This window comes from Haemorhous mexicanus, chromosome 5 (genome assembly GCF_027477595.1).
Source record: "Haemorhous mexicanus isolate bHaeMex1 chromosome 5, bHaeMex1.pri, whole genome shotgun sequence".
Lineage (NCBI taxonomy): Eukaryota > Metazoa > Chordata > Aves > Passeriformes > Fringillidae > Haemorhous > Haemorhous mexicanus.
In genome coordinates, this window is record NC_082345.1 from 34,134,948 (window position 1) to 34,150,892 (window position 15,945).

Sequence of the window (15,945 nt, forward strand, 5' to 3'; positions counted from 1 at the left end):
ACATTTTATTCAACAGTTGCTGAAATATATCATTTAGCAATTTCACAGAAAATGCAATATTGTACAGACGCTGAATAATAATATTAAAACAGGTGAATAACACTTAAGTTCATACATTTATGGCCATTTCATTCCAACTTCATTAAGTCACATCTTATTTATAAACAACTGTAAATAAGAAGCACCTTACTATTACCTTGTAAACACTGGAAGCTGAGACTGGATAACCTGGACTCTGACAACTACAAGCAGGAGTGTACTGAACATTAGGACTATGAGTTTCAACAGTGTTTGGAGCATAGAGAAAGGAATACTGCCCTTTCCTCGAAGAATCTGTACAGCTGTGTCCAATAATGCTGGCAAGGTGTACTGCAAATGAAAAAAATAGTTTATAATCAGACAGGGTACTCATTAGTTCCTTAGATAAATATGAGCTACCTAATACTTTTTTCCTTAGTTTTCTGTAAACTTCTGCTTCCAACAGTTAATTAATTCAGCTTCTTAATGCCTTCATGACAAGTCCCCAAAATAAGGTCTCCATTCTAATAAACTAGTCAAGTATTCTTGCTAACACTATCACAGCTGAACCTGTACACCCGTAGCTATTTCGTGCTGACAGATCAAAAAATAGTACCATCTTCAGAGGCTTGAACAAATGAATCAAAAGAATGAAAGGAACTCTCAATAAGAAAAATGACTATTTTCAGAATTATCAGCACCTTTGAAAACTTGCCCTATAAACAAAATTCCTTATGAATGACAGAAATACTGTTCGCTTCCTGATTAGCCCCGGCTTTCCATTTCATACCTCCACTGCAGTAAGTCATCCCTCCTTGCCTCATGAACATCATCATCTTGTACAGTTTCCCATTACATAGCTAATTTCTCCTCAGTGTACCTCCTTCCCTTTGTCTTCATGACTTCTGTGATGATTTATTGCTTCACATATACAGGCTGGCTAAACTACAGAAACTGAAAGGTTTTTGAGGACTGGTAAAACTCTAAGTTCATGTGACACCTGTGCTTTCAGAAGAAGCCTTAGTTTGCATTTTATCTTTCCTACTTAACTGACTTACATAATCTTATTAAACTGCAGGGAAATTGAAGATCAGATCAAAAGTTACTAAAAGAAGAGTGGGCTAAAAACCAGTCACGTACTGGTGATTTCCTTAAAAATCCAGCTAGAAAACAGTATTTTAATTCACTAGACCTATTAATTAACTATTGCAAAGGCAATAGTTACAAAGACATCTATGTGATTTTGGTATTTCGGCCTTGATTATGTGTCCCCATGATAGACAATCTTTTGGCTTTTATTGCTGCATTTTTTGCAAAATTTTCCTGCAAGCAATTAAGGAATAATAACTATAAAATTTTCTTAAAATATGGAATGCTACATTTTTAATTGCTACATTTTAATTTTTAATTTATTTTGGTTATTAAAAAATCTAGAATTATTCAATTGCAGGAAACTCTTGTTTCTTTAAGGAAAAGTTACAATTAATTTAAAGGCTTACCAATGCTTAAAATGAAATATATCAGATAACGGTATTCTTAGAACAACAAATTTCTTAAGAATATTGCTTATTCAAATAGGACTACTCTAAAGCATTTGGTTACTCAATAGAAAATGATGAAATGAATATGTATATAATATGTTCTCTATTTTTACTACATGGATTAAAACCAAATAATCCTCCACCTTTATGCACCTCAAACTTTAATCAAGACTGTTACAAGTTAGGATTTGCAAACCTCAGTCAGCTAAAACCATAGGCTTCCATTAAGACCTGTCAAGTCTTTACTGAGTATATTTGCTAACATCTCTGCATGGCACGTAAAGGACAACTTGGAAGTTATTTGATTCCCTCACTGTCAACTATCAAAAGTGAACTGATCCAAAAAAATCTGAAAAATGTAACAGAACTATTGAGTTAACCTTAACTGAGAAAGATCAGTGCCGAAATACGACGCTTCAAAGTACTTAATGTCTCATAAAAAAAATTCATTTTATTTTTCAACAGCTTACCCCTTGAGCAATAAAGACTTCATACACACAGCATATCCCCACCACTGTTATTCCTTGTTCTTTACACAGTGTTGCAACAGCTACTAGAAATACAGTCACTGCAATTGGTGTCCACACTGCAAATAAAGAAAATATTATTGAAAATGTTCCATCTTACAAAAAACACATTTAATAGAGTAAATTACTTTAAAAAGTGAAGGCTTTGGCTCCTCATATCTGAATATGACATGTTTTGTAAACTTATTTAGTATATGTAATGTCTTATGAAAGATGATCACATTTATTCTACAGAAAATAATACACATGCATCAATGTTACTACTGTCTCCCTTAAATTGAATAAAATAAATGAAGGGTAAAAGACTAATTTACAATAAGTAAAACAAAATAACTCCGTATTTCCTAAACCACCAGAGCACTTTTTCAAATGGAATATTTTATAGGGAGTCATGACTTCTCACTATGTCAATCTGACTCTGGCAAAGATGGAAGCCTCCTTTATCTGCATTGAAACTTTGGAGTTTACTTGTGACTGATCATCTGAGGCACCTCAGCACACTTCCTCTTAAATTGCAGTAATAAAAGTCAGTACAAGCATATCCTAGGGTAGGTGTTATAAAACTAATTAAAGAAATGCCTATGTCTTGGAGAAAAAAATGCAATTTATAATGGAAAGTAGTATTACATGGGTATCTTGGCTCTGAAGGAGGTTTGGTACATGCTTGCTGAATAACCAGTTCACCTCTATTATGGTTTTAAGAGCGTTTTTATCAGTGGGAAACAAACTAACTTATATCTCTATTTGTCAATCATTTACCTATGGTATTATCCGGCCCTTTAGACTTTGTGTATGACAAAAAAGCAGCTAGGAAAAAAATAGATGATAAAAGCTCTGCTCTGCCCACAACTCCAGTCACCTGAAAAATAAAAGAAGAAAAACCTTAATTATTATTATGTATTATTATTTGATATTTTAAGATAGCATTTGTTGAGTTTTTATTAATAATCTAGCTATGCCATTTATATGTTACTAGATATTTATTATTATATAGATAGCAGATCTCTAAGGAAGTATTCCATAGAGCACAGGAGTTACCAATCCCCAGGAGCTAGAAATTGGGTAAGGAAAGTGAGAGGTCAGTTTTGCTGTGTAAAAACTGTTGGTCAAACTAAAGTGAAAGAAGCAAATGCCCAGGAGAGGAAACAAGGACCAGTAATCTGGGAAAAAAAACCTGGGACAAAGCTCGGTTGTGCAGAGATAGGGTGTGGAAGGCCAAGGCAGAGCTGGAACTGAATGTGGCAATAGACATAAAAAATAAAAAGAAAGGTTTCTGCAGATAGGTTAACCAGAAAAGGAATGTCAGCGGTGTACCTTGCCACACCAGCAGTGCTGAACAACTGGTAACAATGGACAAGGAGAAGGCTGAGGTACTCAACAACATTTCTGCCTCAGCGTTCAATCGCAACCTCTCTTCCCTTGACGAGACAGAGAGGAGTGGATTTTATGAAACTCAGAGAAGAGTTAAAATGCATAGGGCAAAGGGTTGTTTCAAAATCCCCAAAGAAATACAGATTCATTCCCATTTCAAGAAATGTTTTTAAAAAATGCTAAAGTGAAACCAACAATCGCATATGGAAGACAGGTCATTATGCTCATGGTTCTTGCAGTAGCCGCTGCATTGCCTACACCACCTTCTAGGACTACCATTCTTCCTCACCTGTCCTCTTCTGTAGTGCCACTGACAGCTTCCAAATTTTTACAAGTAACACGGCTGAAACAAGTGACATGTCCTGAGGTACATGGTTGTATTTAGCTAAGGAAACTGCATAGCTCATGATTTAACTATGATGATGCTGAACACTGACTTTTTACCATCTGGACCCAGCTAGAAATTTTTATTGCTAGTACATTCTTGGTCAAGCATGATTGATCCAGCACAGCATAAAATGAGAAAGTAACTCAGTATCCAAGGTCACAGTGTAAAGAAAAGCATTCTAATCTGAATCTGAAATCATACTCTAGTATTTCTCTTGGGACTACTGTATGTTTACCAAAGGATTCACTGAATCATGCACAGACAAAGCATGTTTCACAGTTGGTAAGGCACCACAGGTTTGTGTTAATATTTTAAAGAGCATCTAAGTATTTGTTTCCAAAATATCTTAAGATGTTTCAAACATTCCTGGTCTGGATTCCAAAATCGTCTAGCATTAAGACATTAAAGAGAACTTTATCTGCAGATCAGCTGAAAGAGAACATGAATAAAGCATGTTGGTGTGCCTCCACAGTTGACTGCCAACAAAAGAGAGGTTCTATTTCTCGATGCAAATGTAACTTATGAGAGAAAATTCCAGCACTCACAAGGTTAGTTGACATCCTGTAGTAATAAAGGTGGTTTACATACTTCTGGCCAGAACAGTTGAAAAGTAGGGAGGAAGACTAAACTGGAATTGTAAAGGCAGGGACAAATGCAACTATGATGCTGTTATTCAACTCATTTCCTAAAAACGTCTTTCTCAGAAAAACAGATATCACTGCAATAGCCTAGCTTCTTTCTGAACTGAAGCAGAAAATAATCTACTTATCCTGCTCTGATAACTTTTCCAGGAAAAATCTGTATATCTTAAGATAGGCAAAAGGTTGAAATATTTATGTATTGTATCTGCTGTTTCAAACCCTTGTACAGGTGATTAATAAGTAAAAAGCAATAAGTAGGAGATTAATTTGAAGGAATTAAGACCACAGACCTTTTAATTATAATTATAAAAGATATAAAAACTCCTAGTACTAATATACATCTCATTATTACCTTCTCTTTTCTGTGTAAGGAAACTTCCACTTGTTCTTTTTACACAGTGAAAGAGGTGAGGGTAAGACGAAAGCAAGCCCCTGTCTGACTCTTCACTGAGTACCTGAGTACAACAGCAGGGGGATTTAACTAGAATTGCAGTTTCGCAGTGTTTCCAGGCCAGCACCAGGTTGGAGCGATCCTTGTGTTGCAGCGCCCTCTCGTGGCCAACACCAGGCCTTACACACGCTCTGCCAAATCGCTCCAGAACACTGCCTTACACAATTAGCTTCGGTTACACAACGGGCTGTAGGATTTGCACGGCACTTCTTACTAACTCTGATGCACAGGACTAAAAGCATCTGTGCTACTTGCTATTTCGGGCAAAATCTGAAAGTTCAGGCATAATAAAGAACCACTGAAATTTGGAATGAAAGTGATAAAATTACACTGGCTGATCTAACCTGTGAGCCACTAACCTAAGTCACTGGCAACTTGCTAACACTGCTGCAAAGATCCTATCACATTTACTACAAAGATGTAAAGCCAAGTTTGGCAATTTAAAGCATGTTTTTTCAAAGAACCAGAAAACCAAATTAAATAAAGAATTTCAATTTTTAACTCATGTTTTACCCAAGTTTTTATAGGGGTTTGCGCTTTGGAGCAAACAGGAATTTTTAGGTGCCGAACTTCCTAATTTTAAACATTCCATTAACTTCTAGCAAGGACGTATCAGTAGCTTAAGTAACAGCCAACTTTATCAACTCAATTCCTGTAAAATTTGCTCAAAAATACAAGGATGCAGGCTTCTTAATTATTGCTTAAAGGGAACTGTACTACTAGTGAATAAGAGGTAGATGCAAACTCTTTACTCCCAAAATCGGGACCAAAAAAATTAGAACATAAAGCCCCCTCATTTTATTAAAATCAAAAGACTCTACTCCCCCCTCCCCCACCCAAAAAACCTCTTTTTACTCAATGAAGTGGTATAATCTCCAAAGCAGCAAAAGATTCAAACATTTTCAGTTTTCTGGAAATAAGCTAATACTATTAAAAAAAAAAAAAGAGACAGGGCTCTGCAATACCTGTGTACTAAAATCCAGGAAAGTAAATTGGAAGGGGAGCAGAAATAAAGGCAGAAAATGCCACGAATTTGCTTTATCAGATTTTCTGGCAGAAAGAAATCTAATGAATGGTCATCACAAGACTTCATTTCCTCCACAACATTGCAAGCCTGGTTGGCCATTAAAAAGTAAATAATCAGAAACTTGTACAAACAAAGCTTTTTAGTTTTTTTAAATAGCAGTGAAGAAATCCTTCAGAATCAAAGAAAACAAGAGAGGAGAGAAATGTATTTCTTCTTCCTTGTATCCTATCTGTTAAAAAAGTGGAAGGTTCAGACAGAATTGGGCCAAAGCTGGCTATAGCATAGGAACAACAATTCTAGAGAAAGTCCCACTGAGATAGACAATTGACATAAAAGAAAGCAGACAGAATAGGCATGGTGATTAGCCACAAGGGATTCTGGAAATGCATTAAGAGGAATTCATAATATTTGAAAAATAGGATACTGTATGAATCACACAGAACACAAATTCTACGTAAACTGAAGTCATAAAAGCCAACGTGCATAGCAGAGGACTAAATTATTTAGCAACTAAATCCATGTTTCTTTAATTATTTTCCAGTAGCTGCATGTAATATAAAACAACTCTTGAGCATGGAAATTTGGCACTTCCACCACTCATTGCAAAGGAAAGAATAACTATGAATAAAATCATACTTTCTGAAGGTATGTATATACAAGCAGATCCAAACACCAGGAAATTTAAGTTTAATTAACACAGTTCAAACAAATTAAGCACATCACAGCTGTACCTACCGCTTCAGTATGTATTGGGTGCACTGCAAAGAGCAAGGATGCAACTACACTGCTCCTGTTGTCCAGGAAGAGCTTACAGACCTTGAGGAAGACTATGCACACCACCACATGAAAGACCAGATTTAGAAAGTGGTAAGAAACTGCATTTAACTCGCTGAACAAGTAGTTTAAGCGAAACGTTAGAACTGTAAGGGGACGATAAGATTTATGACTCCTCTCCTGAAAGAAAACAAATACAATCAGTCACCACTAACTTACAAAATGACTTTCACTCTAAAATACCTTCCTAAACACCTATCCATACCTGAATACCCTTCTACTGTCAGGCATCTACCTTCAAAACAAAGATATGAAAATCAGTGGCCCAATCAAAAAAAAAAAAAGAAAGAAAAAAAGAAAAAAAAAGGCTCTTTTCCACTGGACATAGTTAGGGATTTTTTTTCAGTAAAAACTCTACCAAAAAAAAAAAAATTTACTATTTGAAACTTTACTGGGGGAATTTAGGAACCTATTTAACCCGCAATGAATACAGAACTAAATGGCATCTGGAAACTTTGGTTACAGGGTTATATGAAAATTATGTATCAGTCTATTTGCAGAGCTAGCAAATAGTATGTCACCAGGAACTAACCCTGTAGGTTATGAACATAAGAAAAGATTATAAAGTGGAATGCCTTGATAAGCAGAGAATGTATGAATGGGAGAGAATTTTTATTCATTTACTCAACAATAACGCCATGCATGACTTTTAAAATTGTATCAAAATACTTTAGCTATTGCCATTTAACAATGTTTATCAAGAGCTTTAATGCTAATGCAGCTTTTCAGATAATAGATAGCCACCCTATATGGGCTACAAATCAGAAACTCTGAATTCATATCTATCTCTATATATATACACTTAAATAAATTTAAAGGAATCAATATCCTAATTCCCAACTATGTTGTTTAAGTGTTATTTTTCCTTCCAGGTTGCATCCAGAAATAAATGTCCTGGCAGGCAATATCTAATTTTTGCAGGAGAAAAGAAACTGGTCAGAGTTGTTCAATTTTGATATTGTGATTACATAGGAAATAACATCATGCAGCTATGTGCTGTCAGTACAACTTCATTTTCTTACCAGTTTTTTTTATTGAACAAAGGGAAAGAATATAAGCTACGTGTATTCCTGATATTATTGTACAAAACACTAACACCACCAAATTCCACAAATCCTAACTATTCTGTTAAAACCACACTAGGATAAAGAAGCGTAAAAAGACACTCTGCAAGGTTTTTTTCAATTTCCTAAACATTTCAAAGTGTTTCACAAACCATTTACCTCAGACATTGGAGTGCCCCAGAAGTCATTCTGAAACAGATTTCTTAGTGGAGTAGAAGGATGCAAATCTTTATTGTCCAAAATTGCTGAAACATCATCAAAAACAAACCCACAAAAGAGACTGTTCCAGTAGCAGGCTGCCACCACACCAACAATAAGAGCTGCTTCCTTCAGGCTTATGTCAGCCATCTTCTCAAGGAGGTTTCATGGACAAAAACTGAAATATATGTAGAGAAACTTGAGTACTTTTACTTACTAAACTTGATAAAAAAAGTCAAATTTAGACATCAAATATTTTAAAAGTTAATGACACTCCATACCTATAACTCAGTAAGATAGAAAAGTTTCCTCAAGTCACACATGTAACATGGTTTAGTGCTTAAAGTAAGTACTCTCATTAAAATATCTTACCCTTAAAAAGCCTTACAAAAGGTGGATACACTGATACTTTTAATGTTTTACTTGCGGGCAAAGAAAAAAAAGCATTGGTAATAAATTGTGATGTTGCTTTCAGCAGACAGCTATTGCAGTTCAAGAGAGTGCTGTGAACTGATAAACTGTGAAAAATAACTTCTCTGCAATCCCGAGTAATTTAACATACACAAAATTCTAAGTTAGCAAAGATGCAGATACTGTGTCAATTAATTATTTATGAGGTTTAGATTTAAAGGTGTTTCTTAAAATATCTCAAAATCAATTAAAACTAAAACAAACTTCAAACATTCTGATGAACAAACGGGAAACTTGTAAAACTTCATAAATACAGGGGTTCAAGGACAGGTAAAGGACATTAATAATAAAAAAAAGTTAAACTTACCATTGAAAGTCACACTAGGCTCATTTGCATTCTTTGTAGAAGTTCATGAAAAGGTTTTTTTTCTTGCTCAACTCTGCCAGTTCCTCTGATGTCATTGACTGTTCATGAGACTACTGTCTAAAACAAATAGTATGAAAAAAACCAAAATTAATTTTATCTTATATTAATTTCTCTCATCTTGCTTAATTTTCTAAGCCTGAGAAATTATTAATCAGCAGTTTTATGATTATTATTATTTATTATATTTATGATTATTTACATAATATTATATGGGTGAACTGATGAAAAGGTGAAATCACTGTGTACTGTGTTGCTTGAGAATACTGTTCTGCCTCAGAAAAATAAGAAGGTAACTTACAGGTCAAAGGTATTTCTTCTGACCACTAGTTGACCCTGCATAGATCACTGCCAACTGCTGGGACTGAAGATACTGAAAAGCTACGGACAGTTGAACACTGACTTCATTTTGAGAACATGGACATGACTGAACAAGAGTATTTTCCCACCCTAACTGTAGAGGGGGAGCATCTGTAAGGACACAGAGCAGCTAATATTAGCTAGATAATGTGGATCCTTGAATACATAATTGTGTATGTGCAACCTTATGTTTATCACAGTTCACACATCAAAGCTGATGAGCTATTTGAAAGCTATTTTAGTCTGCTTTATTGTCCTAAACCCTGAAATCCTGGTGATTTTTTTTTTTTCCTTTGGTCTACTGGGCTTTTTAAAAATTGTGTTCAGATTTATCATAAAACATGATGAGCTGGAAAGGACTCACAAGGATCACTGAGTCCAGCTTCTGGCCCTGCACAGGACAACCCCAAGAATCACACAACATGCCTGAGTGTTGTCCAAATGCTTCTTGAACTCTTAATACTCCACACTTGAACTCTTAATACAGGCCACAAAGATCTAGATAGGTGACCTTGTTTGTAGTTTGCAGCGTGGACCTGAGAGCTCACAATCACTCACCACCACAACTAGTGGCAAAGGAGCAGTAGGTACAGGAAGGAATACACGTGCAAAAAAGATGCAGATGCAGCTAAACTGAAAACAAGGACACATTTCAAAGAAATCAAACCAAACCATTTGGTGTTCCTCACATAATGGCAGTTAAGGGCTTTTCTAGTACTTGGAGCACTGGCTTTGATGTTACTTCAACAATGAAAGCCTTTTTTTAAAGCTGCCACCACCTTTGTAAATAACAAAAACCAGTAAAAAAACCACCACAATGTTGAAGAATGTTGCCACACCTTTTTCATAGAATCACACAATGGTTTGGGTTGGAAGGGACATTAAAGATCATCTAGTTCTAATCCCCCTGCCATGGGCTCGATCTGAGTACTTTAAAACACTAAGATAAGTTTACAACTGAACATATCTAAGGTCCTCTTGGCAGCCAGAGAAATCTTATTAAAAAAAGAAAACAAAGCGTGCTACAGGAATACACTTTGGAACTTGAACTCATCACTTTTTTAGATCCCCCTTCAAAGAAGGTGGATATGAAACATATGCTTCTACCCTGCCAGAATTTGAAATTCCTTTTTTGCAACAAGTTCTAAAGAGTCCACTTCCTTCTTCTTGAACTTCACCAATTCTACTGAAAAGAAGTGATATCTGAAAAAGATCTACAGTAAACATGTCAGGATTTTCCAACATACAAACCTTTATTATTTTAAATACTGTGACATAGTAATATTACCACACAGAATCAACGGTAAGATTTATTTAAATTCAACTATTAAGAAAAGGCTTTGTTAGGTGAGTAGGGTTTTGGTGACTTCTAATTCTTTAACAACATTTATTCAGAAACAGCTACCATTACCCAGCTAGCAAAAAACCCAAAATTGATTCCTAAGTACTGCATCTTATCAAAATGAAAAGCTTAACCAGCCTTAATTAATAGCTTTTTCACCTTTTAGTAGGTTTTCACTTTTCCACAAGTGAAAAAGTATGTCAAAACATCCACTATACTTATCTCTAAATCCCAGGTGATTCTGATGCTTTTCACAAGCCTTTCATTTTGCTCTGAATTTCTAGTATTCCTTTAACTCAGAACTCCACACTCTATATCACTATTGACCATGCTGCTCCCTGACAGAGCTCCACTTACCTACAAGACAGCTGTAGGGAAAATACTGTTTTTATCTGAATGAAAAGGAACTCTCAAGCATAAATAAATTCATATATTACATAAATCCAAAGTTCATGCTTTAGTGGCTAGCCCACCATCAGAGAACTCCAGCAAATATTCACATTTAACACTGAAAGCTTTTATTGCAATTCACCTTCTCCTTTACACGCACATTTCAATCACAGATACAATCACAACTACATGCAAATACATGGCTATACCTTGGTCTTTCAAGGCAAGTATTTCAGTCACAGACACTCCAGGAAATCCTGAACAGTTTTACTAAATTTACTGTAAGCAATGAATATATGCAACAAAATGCACTGTTCTGGTTTTAGCAGCAAGTCACCCTGCTTGAACTGTATCAAACTTGGTAACCTCTAAAGCATCACACCATACCCCTCTCAAATTTTAGCTGTGTGCTAAAGCACTAGCTCTTGAAAACAGAGAGGCATAATGGAAATCTGGTAAAGCCTCCATATTCAAACACTCTGCTTCCAGGCTAAGCACAAGGAGAAAAAAGGAAAACGTAAGGCCACATAGAACCTGTAGATTGCACAAAACTGCAGTACAGTTACAACTTCTGACTTGCATTCTGGCATTCTAAGGTCTTATTTTTCTGAAATGTACTGTAAAGATACACAGAGTTAGGAAAATTACCTTTTTCACCTGGTCTGATTACAGAGTAATTTTAATGTTCTAATGTTCTACTTTTAATGGAATAAAAAATTTGCAGTCCTTAATGTTAGCATAACAATGCAGATTTTGAGCAAGTCTTGCCATCAGAACTACTAGTTCCTATCTGCTACTGTAGCTGGGTCCACTCCCACACTCCAAACCTGCAATGATCAGCAACATGTTGAGAATGCAGAACTAAAGCAGATGTTTGTAAAAGATCATCTGTACTTGGTAAGCCAGGCAAAAGTATGACTGCTTTTAAACTCAGTGGAAAACAGCAACTGCTTCTTGATAACCAAAATTACTTTCACGCCAACTAATCTATTATCAGTTTGATGTTGGAAAGAAAGAATCCATGTAAGGAGTATGTAAGACTGAGAACCTTGCAAATCACAGATGTGCAAGAGGCTGCTGAAGCCTTGACATGACTGGGCTGCTCATGTGAGTGTATATATTCTCCTTCTTACCCAACTGACATGTTGATCAACCCAAGTATGGTCTTGCAAGTGCCAGTACTTCACTTCCAGTGATGGATGGATTTGATAAACACCTGCAAAATGCTGCCTAACAAGTTCATTGTTAAAACAGACTTGCTGCGAGGGAGAGCCACATCACTGCCTGGTCCTAAACATGCAAACAGACTTACCATCCCTCAGGTTATTTTTTCATCTCACCTACCTGCTGCTTTCACAGCTACTAAGACTGCCCCTGAGATACCTTAACCAACCCTTGGGCTGTATGACTGCCACCTTGTGGTTTAGTGCACAGCCACAGAGCTACCATTTGACTGGATGAAATCAGGGCAGACATGTACTTCAGATACTTTATTACAAAGACTTCTGTTGGATGCTTTAATCTACAACAATATCTGACCATGTCATGAAGAATATACAGCTGAAAACAATAAGCAGCAAGGTAAATCTTGAGAGTCAAAAAATGCACAGTAGTCATCAGAGACAACTGTAAAAAAAAGAATACCCAGGCTGTGCAAAACAGCCTATCATTGGACTAAATCTCTTTGGCTGTTTGGCACAGAAATCTGCACTTGGCACTGCACCATTTTCACATCTGTACAGAGACATTAAATGGAAAGGACAGAAGAGAACCAGAACTCTCAAGCCCATTTGGCTCATAAAGTAGTTTTCCTGTTCCAGCTTCTTCAGATCACTCTAATAGTTCATCCAGTCTTCAAGAATAACAGACATGAGTAAAACGTAAGAAAGACTCACAAAACTGAAAAAATGCATGGACAAAAAAAACAAGTAACAACCACCAAAAGAGCCAAAGCACTATTAGAGGGTAAGAAAACACACTATTTCTCAACGATTGCTACTAAATCCATGACACTACAGATGGTTTAGCACACCCCATGTTGCAAGATGAAGCAGTCGGCATAAGAAAACCTCTGTCACAAATAAAGGAAGCAAAATGATGCTCTAGGAGTATCCTCAGTTGGGAAATCTGGGAGTGCAGAAGCCATTTTCTGTCCATCAGAACTTAGAAAAAATTGGCAAGCGTGTATCTTGGCAAGAACACAAATGCAATCCCAAAAACATGTTAGCAGTCCAGAATTAGCTATCTGCCACCTTACATTAAAAGACCCTTGTCAGAAGAAATATGTTTTTGTCTGTTAGACACATCTGACTATCAAACTTTGGAAACTTAAACATACATTTAAATTTTTTCTTCTACAGAGTAATGGCACTTGCACTGATTGAAAGGTATTAATAATATGTTATGTCAATTTACTAAAAAATAATCAGGCAATACTAGAGATTTATTTACTAGAGATAGAAACTTTATTAATCACTGAAGGTTCTGAACTGTTTAGAACATTACTTACAGTTCACAGAGAAAACCTTCAAATTATCAAAGGTAGAAGAAAGTGAAAAGCTGTTAAAACCACTCCTAGGGTTATTTTTATTTTTAAACAGGTGAGCAACTAGTTAATCTAAGAGCTGGTAGCTGAACTGATGAATATCAGCAGATATATACAAACCAATAGCACTTAACAGTCACTTTAATAGCATTTTTAATTCATTTAATAATATAATTTGAGGCTCCGCTAATGTCCTAATTTGTATTGCCTACTAGCTAACCTTTGTTTATTTTTATTCTGAGTAAACTGAACATTCTTTCTGCTGATTTAGTACAAGTGTTTACTGACAGAGAGAGAGATCATAATTTTGTTTTTGTTTTGCCTTTCCAACAAAGCCTTAAACTTTATCTACTCATGCTACTCCAAGGTACAACTCCAATATGAAATAACTTAGATGCACAGCTGAGATTTAAATGATTGGGCTTGAATCTGATCTAGAAAGCAAGAAGTATTTGGAAAGATGAGAGGATGAATAATACAAAACACACCTGAATTTCCTTTTCATCTTGCTGAAATCATAGACCAGGACAAATATAACAAGAAAAGTTTTATTGTGAAAACCTTCTGCAAGGTTTTTACTACCAGCTCAAGAGGCGAGGGACTACTAGGAAATACTCTCCACTACTCAAGAAAGCCATTAGGCCTCCAGCCCTCTCTTCACAGGGTCTGAAGGGTTAACTAGAGAAGCACTGGCAGTTCTGATACAAAGTCAGAGTAAGTGCTGCAGGCCAGATGAAAGATCTCCTATGGGGAAAGAACTCGCTGGCAGCTAGCAGCCGGACTAACACTAGGGACATTTTAGGTTACTCTGATACAAGCAAGGAAAAAAATGTAACACAATTTAAAATGGGTGAGATGAAGATCCTGGTTTAGCTGGTGGTTTAGCTTCAATTTGTTCAACGCAACTGGTACATGCCAGTTGAAATACAAACCACACAGGTCCAGCTTGTACTTCATAACTTAGAAATTTAAATCAGTAATAGAATCTCACATTCCAATGTCAAATCTTTAGGGGTTTTTGCTACACTCAAACAGTAGCAAAATAACACCCGTTCTATTTAGAGCAACTACATAAAACATCTTTTGTGGCCTCACTGATGCAAAAATAGTGTCTCTAAAATAACACTTATCACCATTCTCAGTGTTCCAGAAATGCAACAGCAGAAACTGTATGCTTGTTTACTCCAAAGAATAAATGAACAAAAGCTACATGTGAGGTATAAGCTGAAATCACAGCCTTTAGACTCTGCTACTCTGTCCTTACTTAGTATGCTGGGTCTGCATGAGATTTCTTGTGTACATTAAATAACATTCCATTAGGCTTTCATTGGTGCAGTTTTTCTATTAGGTCTTTGCAAGGGCACACTGTTATCAAAGCTGTGATTTAACATGTATGCCTAACTCTTCTATCAGAGTAGGTCAAACCATTCACCATGGAGCTGAATTGATTTCTTTGCTCCAGAACTGTAAGTATCTATTCCCACTAAAAGAAGATTCACTTAACCAAGTTCATGACGTGAGATAATGCAAAACATACTAATTTACAAGCCATGCTGCATTTTAAATGTTTTCTCATTTTGTGTGGGGTTAATACTTCAATTCCCTTTATTCTTTTTTCACTTTTGGAGTTTCCATGCCCACTTCAAATCCAAATACCTTTTACTTCTGCACCAATGGTCTTTACTAGCTGCACTACGCAATTACAACCCAGTTATGGTTTCACTACCAGTAAATGTGTTTTCTGCTGATTCTGCAAAATGCTGATGCATATTAAATAAAGCACATTAAATAGCTAGACTGGCATTAAAAGCTGGTTAAGGTGATGAAGATGATTAAAAAAAGCCTCCAATACAGCAGCATTGTAGCATCAATGGATTATTTTCTCTACCACAGAAGGATTCATTTCCTGAAGGCTTACTTTGTGGCTAAGGTGCCATTATTTTCAGTGTCACTTCCTATACCTAAAAAAGTCCCTTCTACTAATAAATCATTGTTTTACACCTAACCATAATTAATTTTATTTTTAGTAACATTACCCATTCATTAAATATAACCCGGTCTCCTTCCCTTCCCTAACTACACAGTTTGCCTTTTGCACCCAATATGGAACTATAATTAACCAATCCCTGGCTGAGATATAGACGTCTTTGGAGTTGTGCTATGAGTGGAAAAAGATGCATAATTATAAGGACTGCAAGGCATCTTGTATCTTGTCAGTCTCCATTATATATCAACACTGATCAAGAGACAGCAAAGTATTGAAAACAATTATTAATCCAAAAAAGGACAAAAGTACAAAGATAACGTTATAGCCACCTTTCTTTTACCTTTAAAAACAAAACAAAACAAATCCACTTCAGCTCTCCAGAGCTGTTGAACAAACAAATACAAAGAGATAAACACGCCTGGAATG

At 35.9% G+C, this 15,945-nt stretch overlaps 1 protein-coding gene across 1 annotated transcript in view; it reads right to left on the minus strand.

Moving 5' to 3' along the window:
- Positions 1-15,945, minus strand: part of TMTC3 (transmembrane O-mannosyltransferase targeting cadherins 3) — a 29,630-nt gene that overhangs the window by 12,998 nt on the left and 687 nt on the right. Inside the window, exons 2-7 of the mRNA XM_059846827.1 lie at positions 8,839-8,955; positions 8,022-8,238; positions 6,700-6,918; positions 2,846-2,945; positions 2,030-2,145; positions 197-369 (exon numbers count right to left, since the gene is read on the minus strand). Of these exons, the coding sequence (XP_059702810.1) occupies positions 197-369; positions 2,030-2,145; positions 2,846-2,945; positions 6,700-6,918; positions 8,022-8,210 (797 nt within the window). The 5' untranslated portion in view covers positions 8,211-8,238; positions 8,839-8,955. The remainder of the gene's footprint in view (positions 1-196; positions 370-2,029; positions 2,146-2,845; positions 2,946-6,699; positions 6,919-8,021; positions 8,239-8,838; positions 8,956-15,945) is intronic.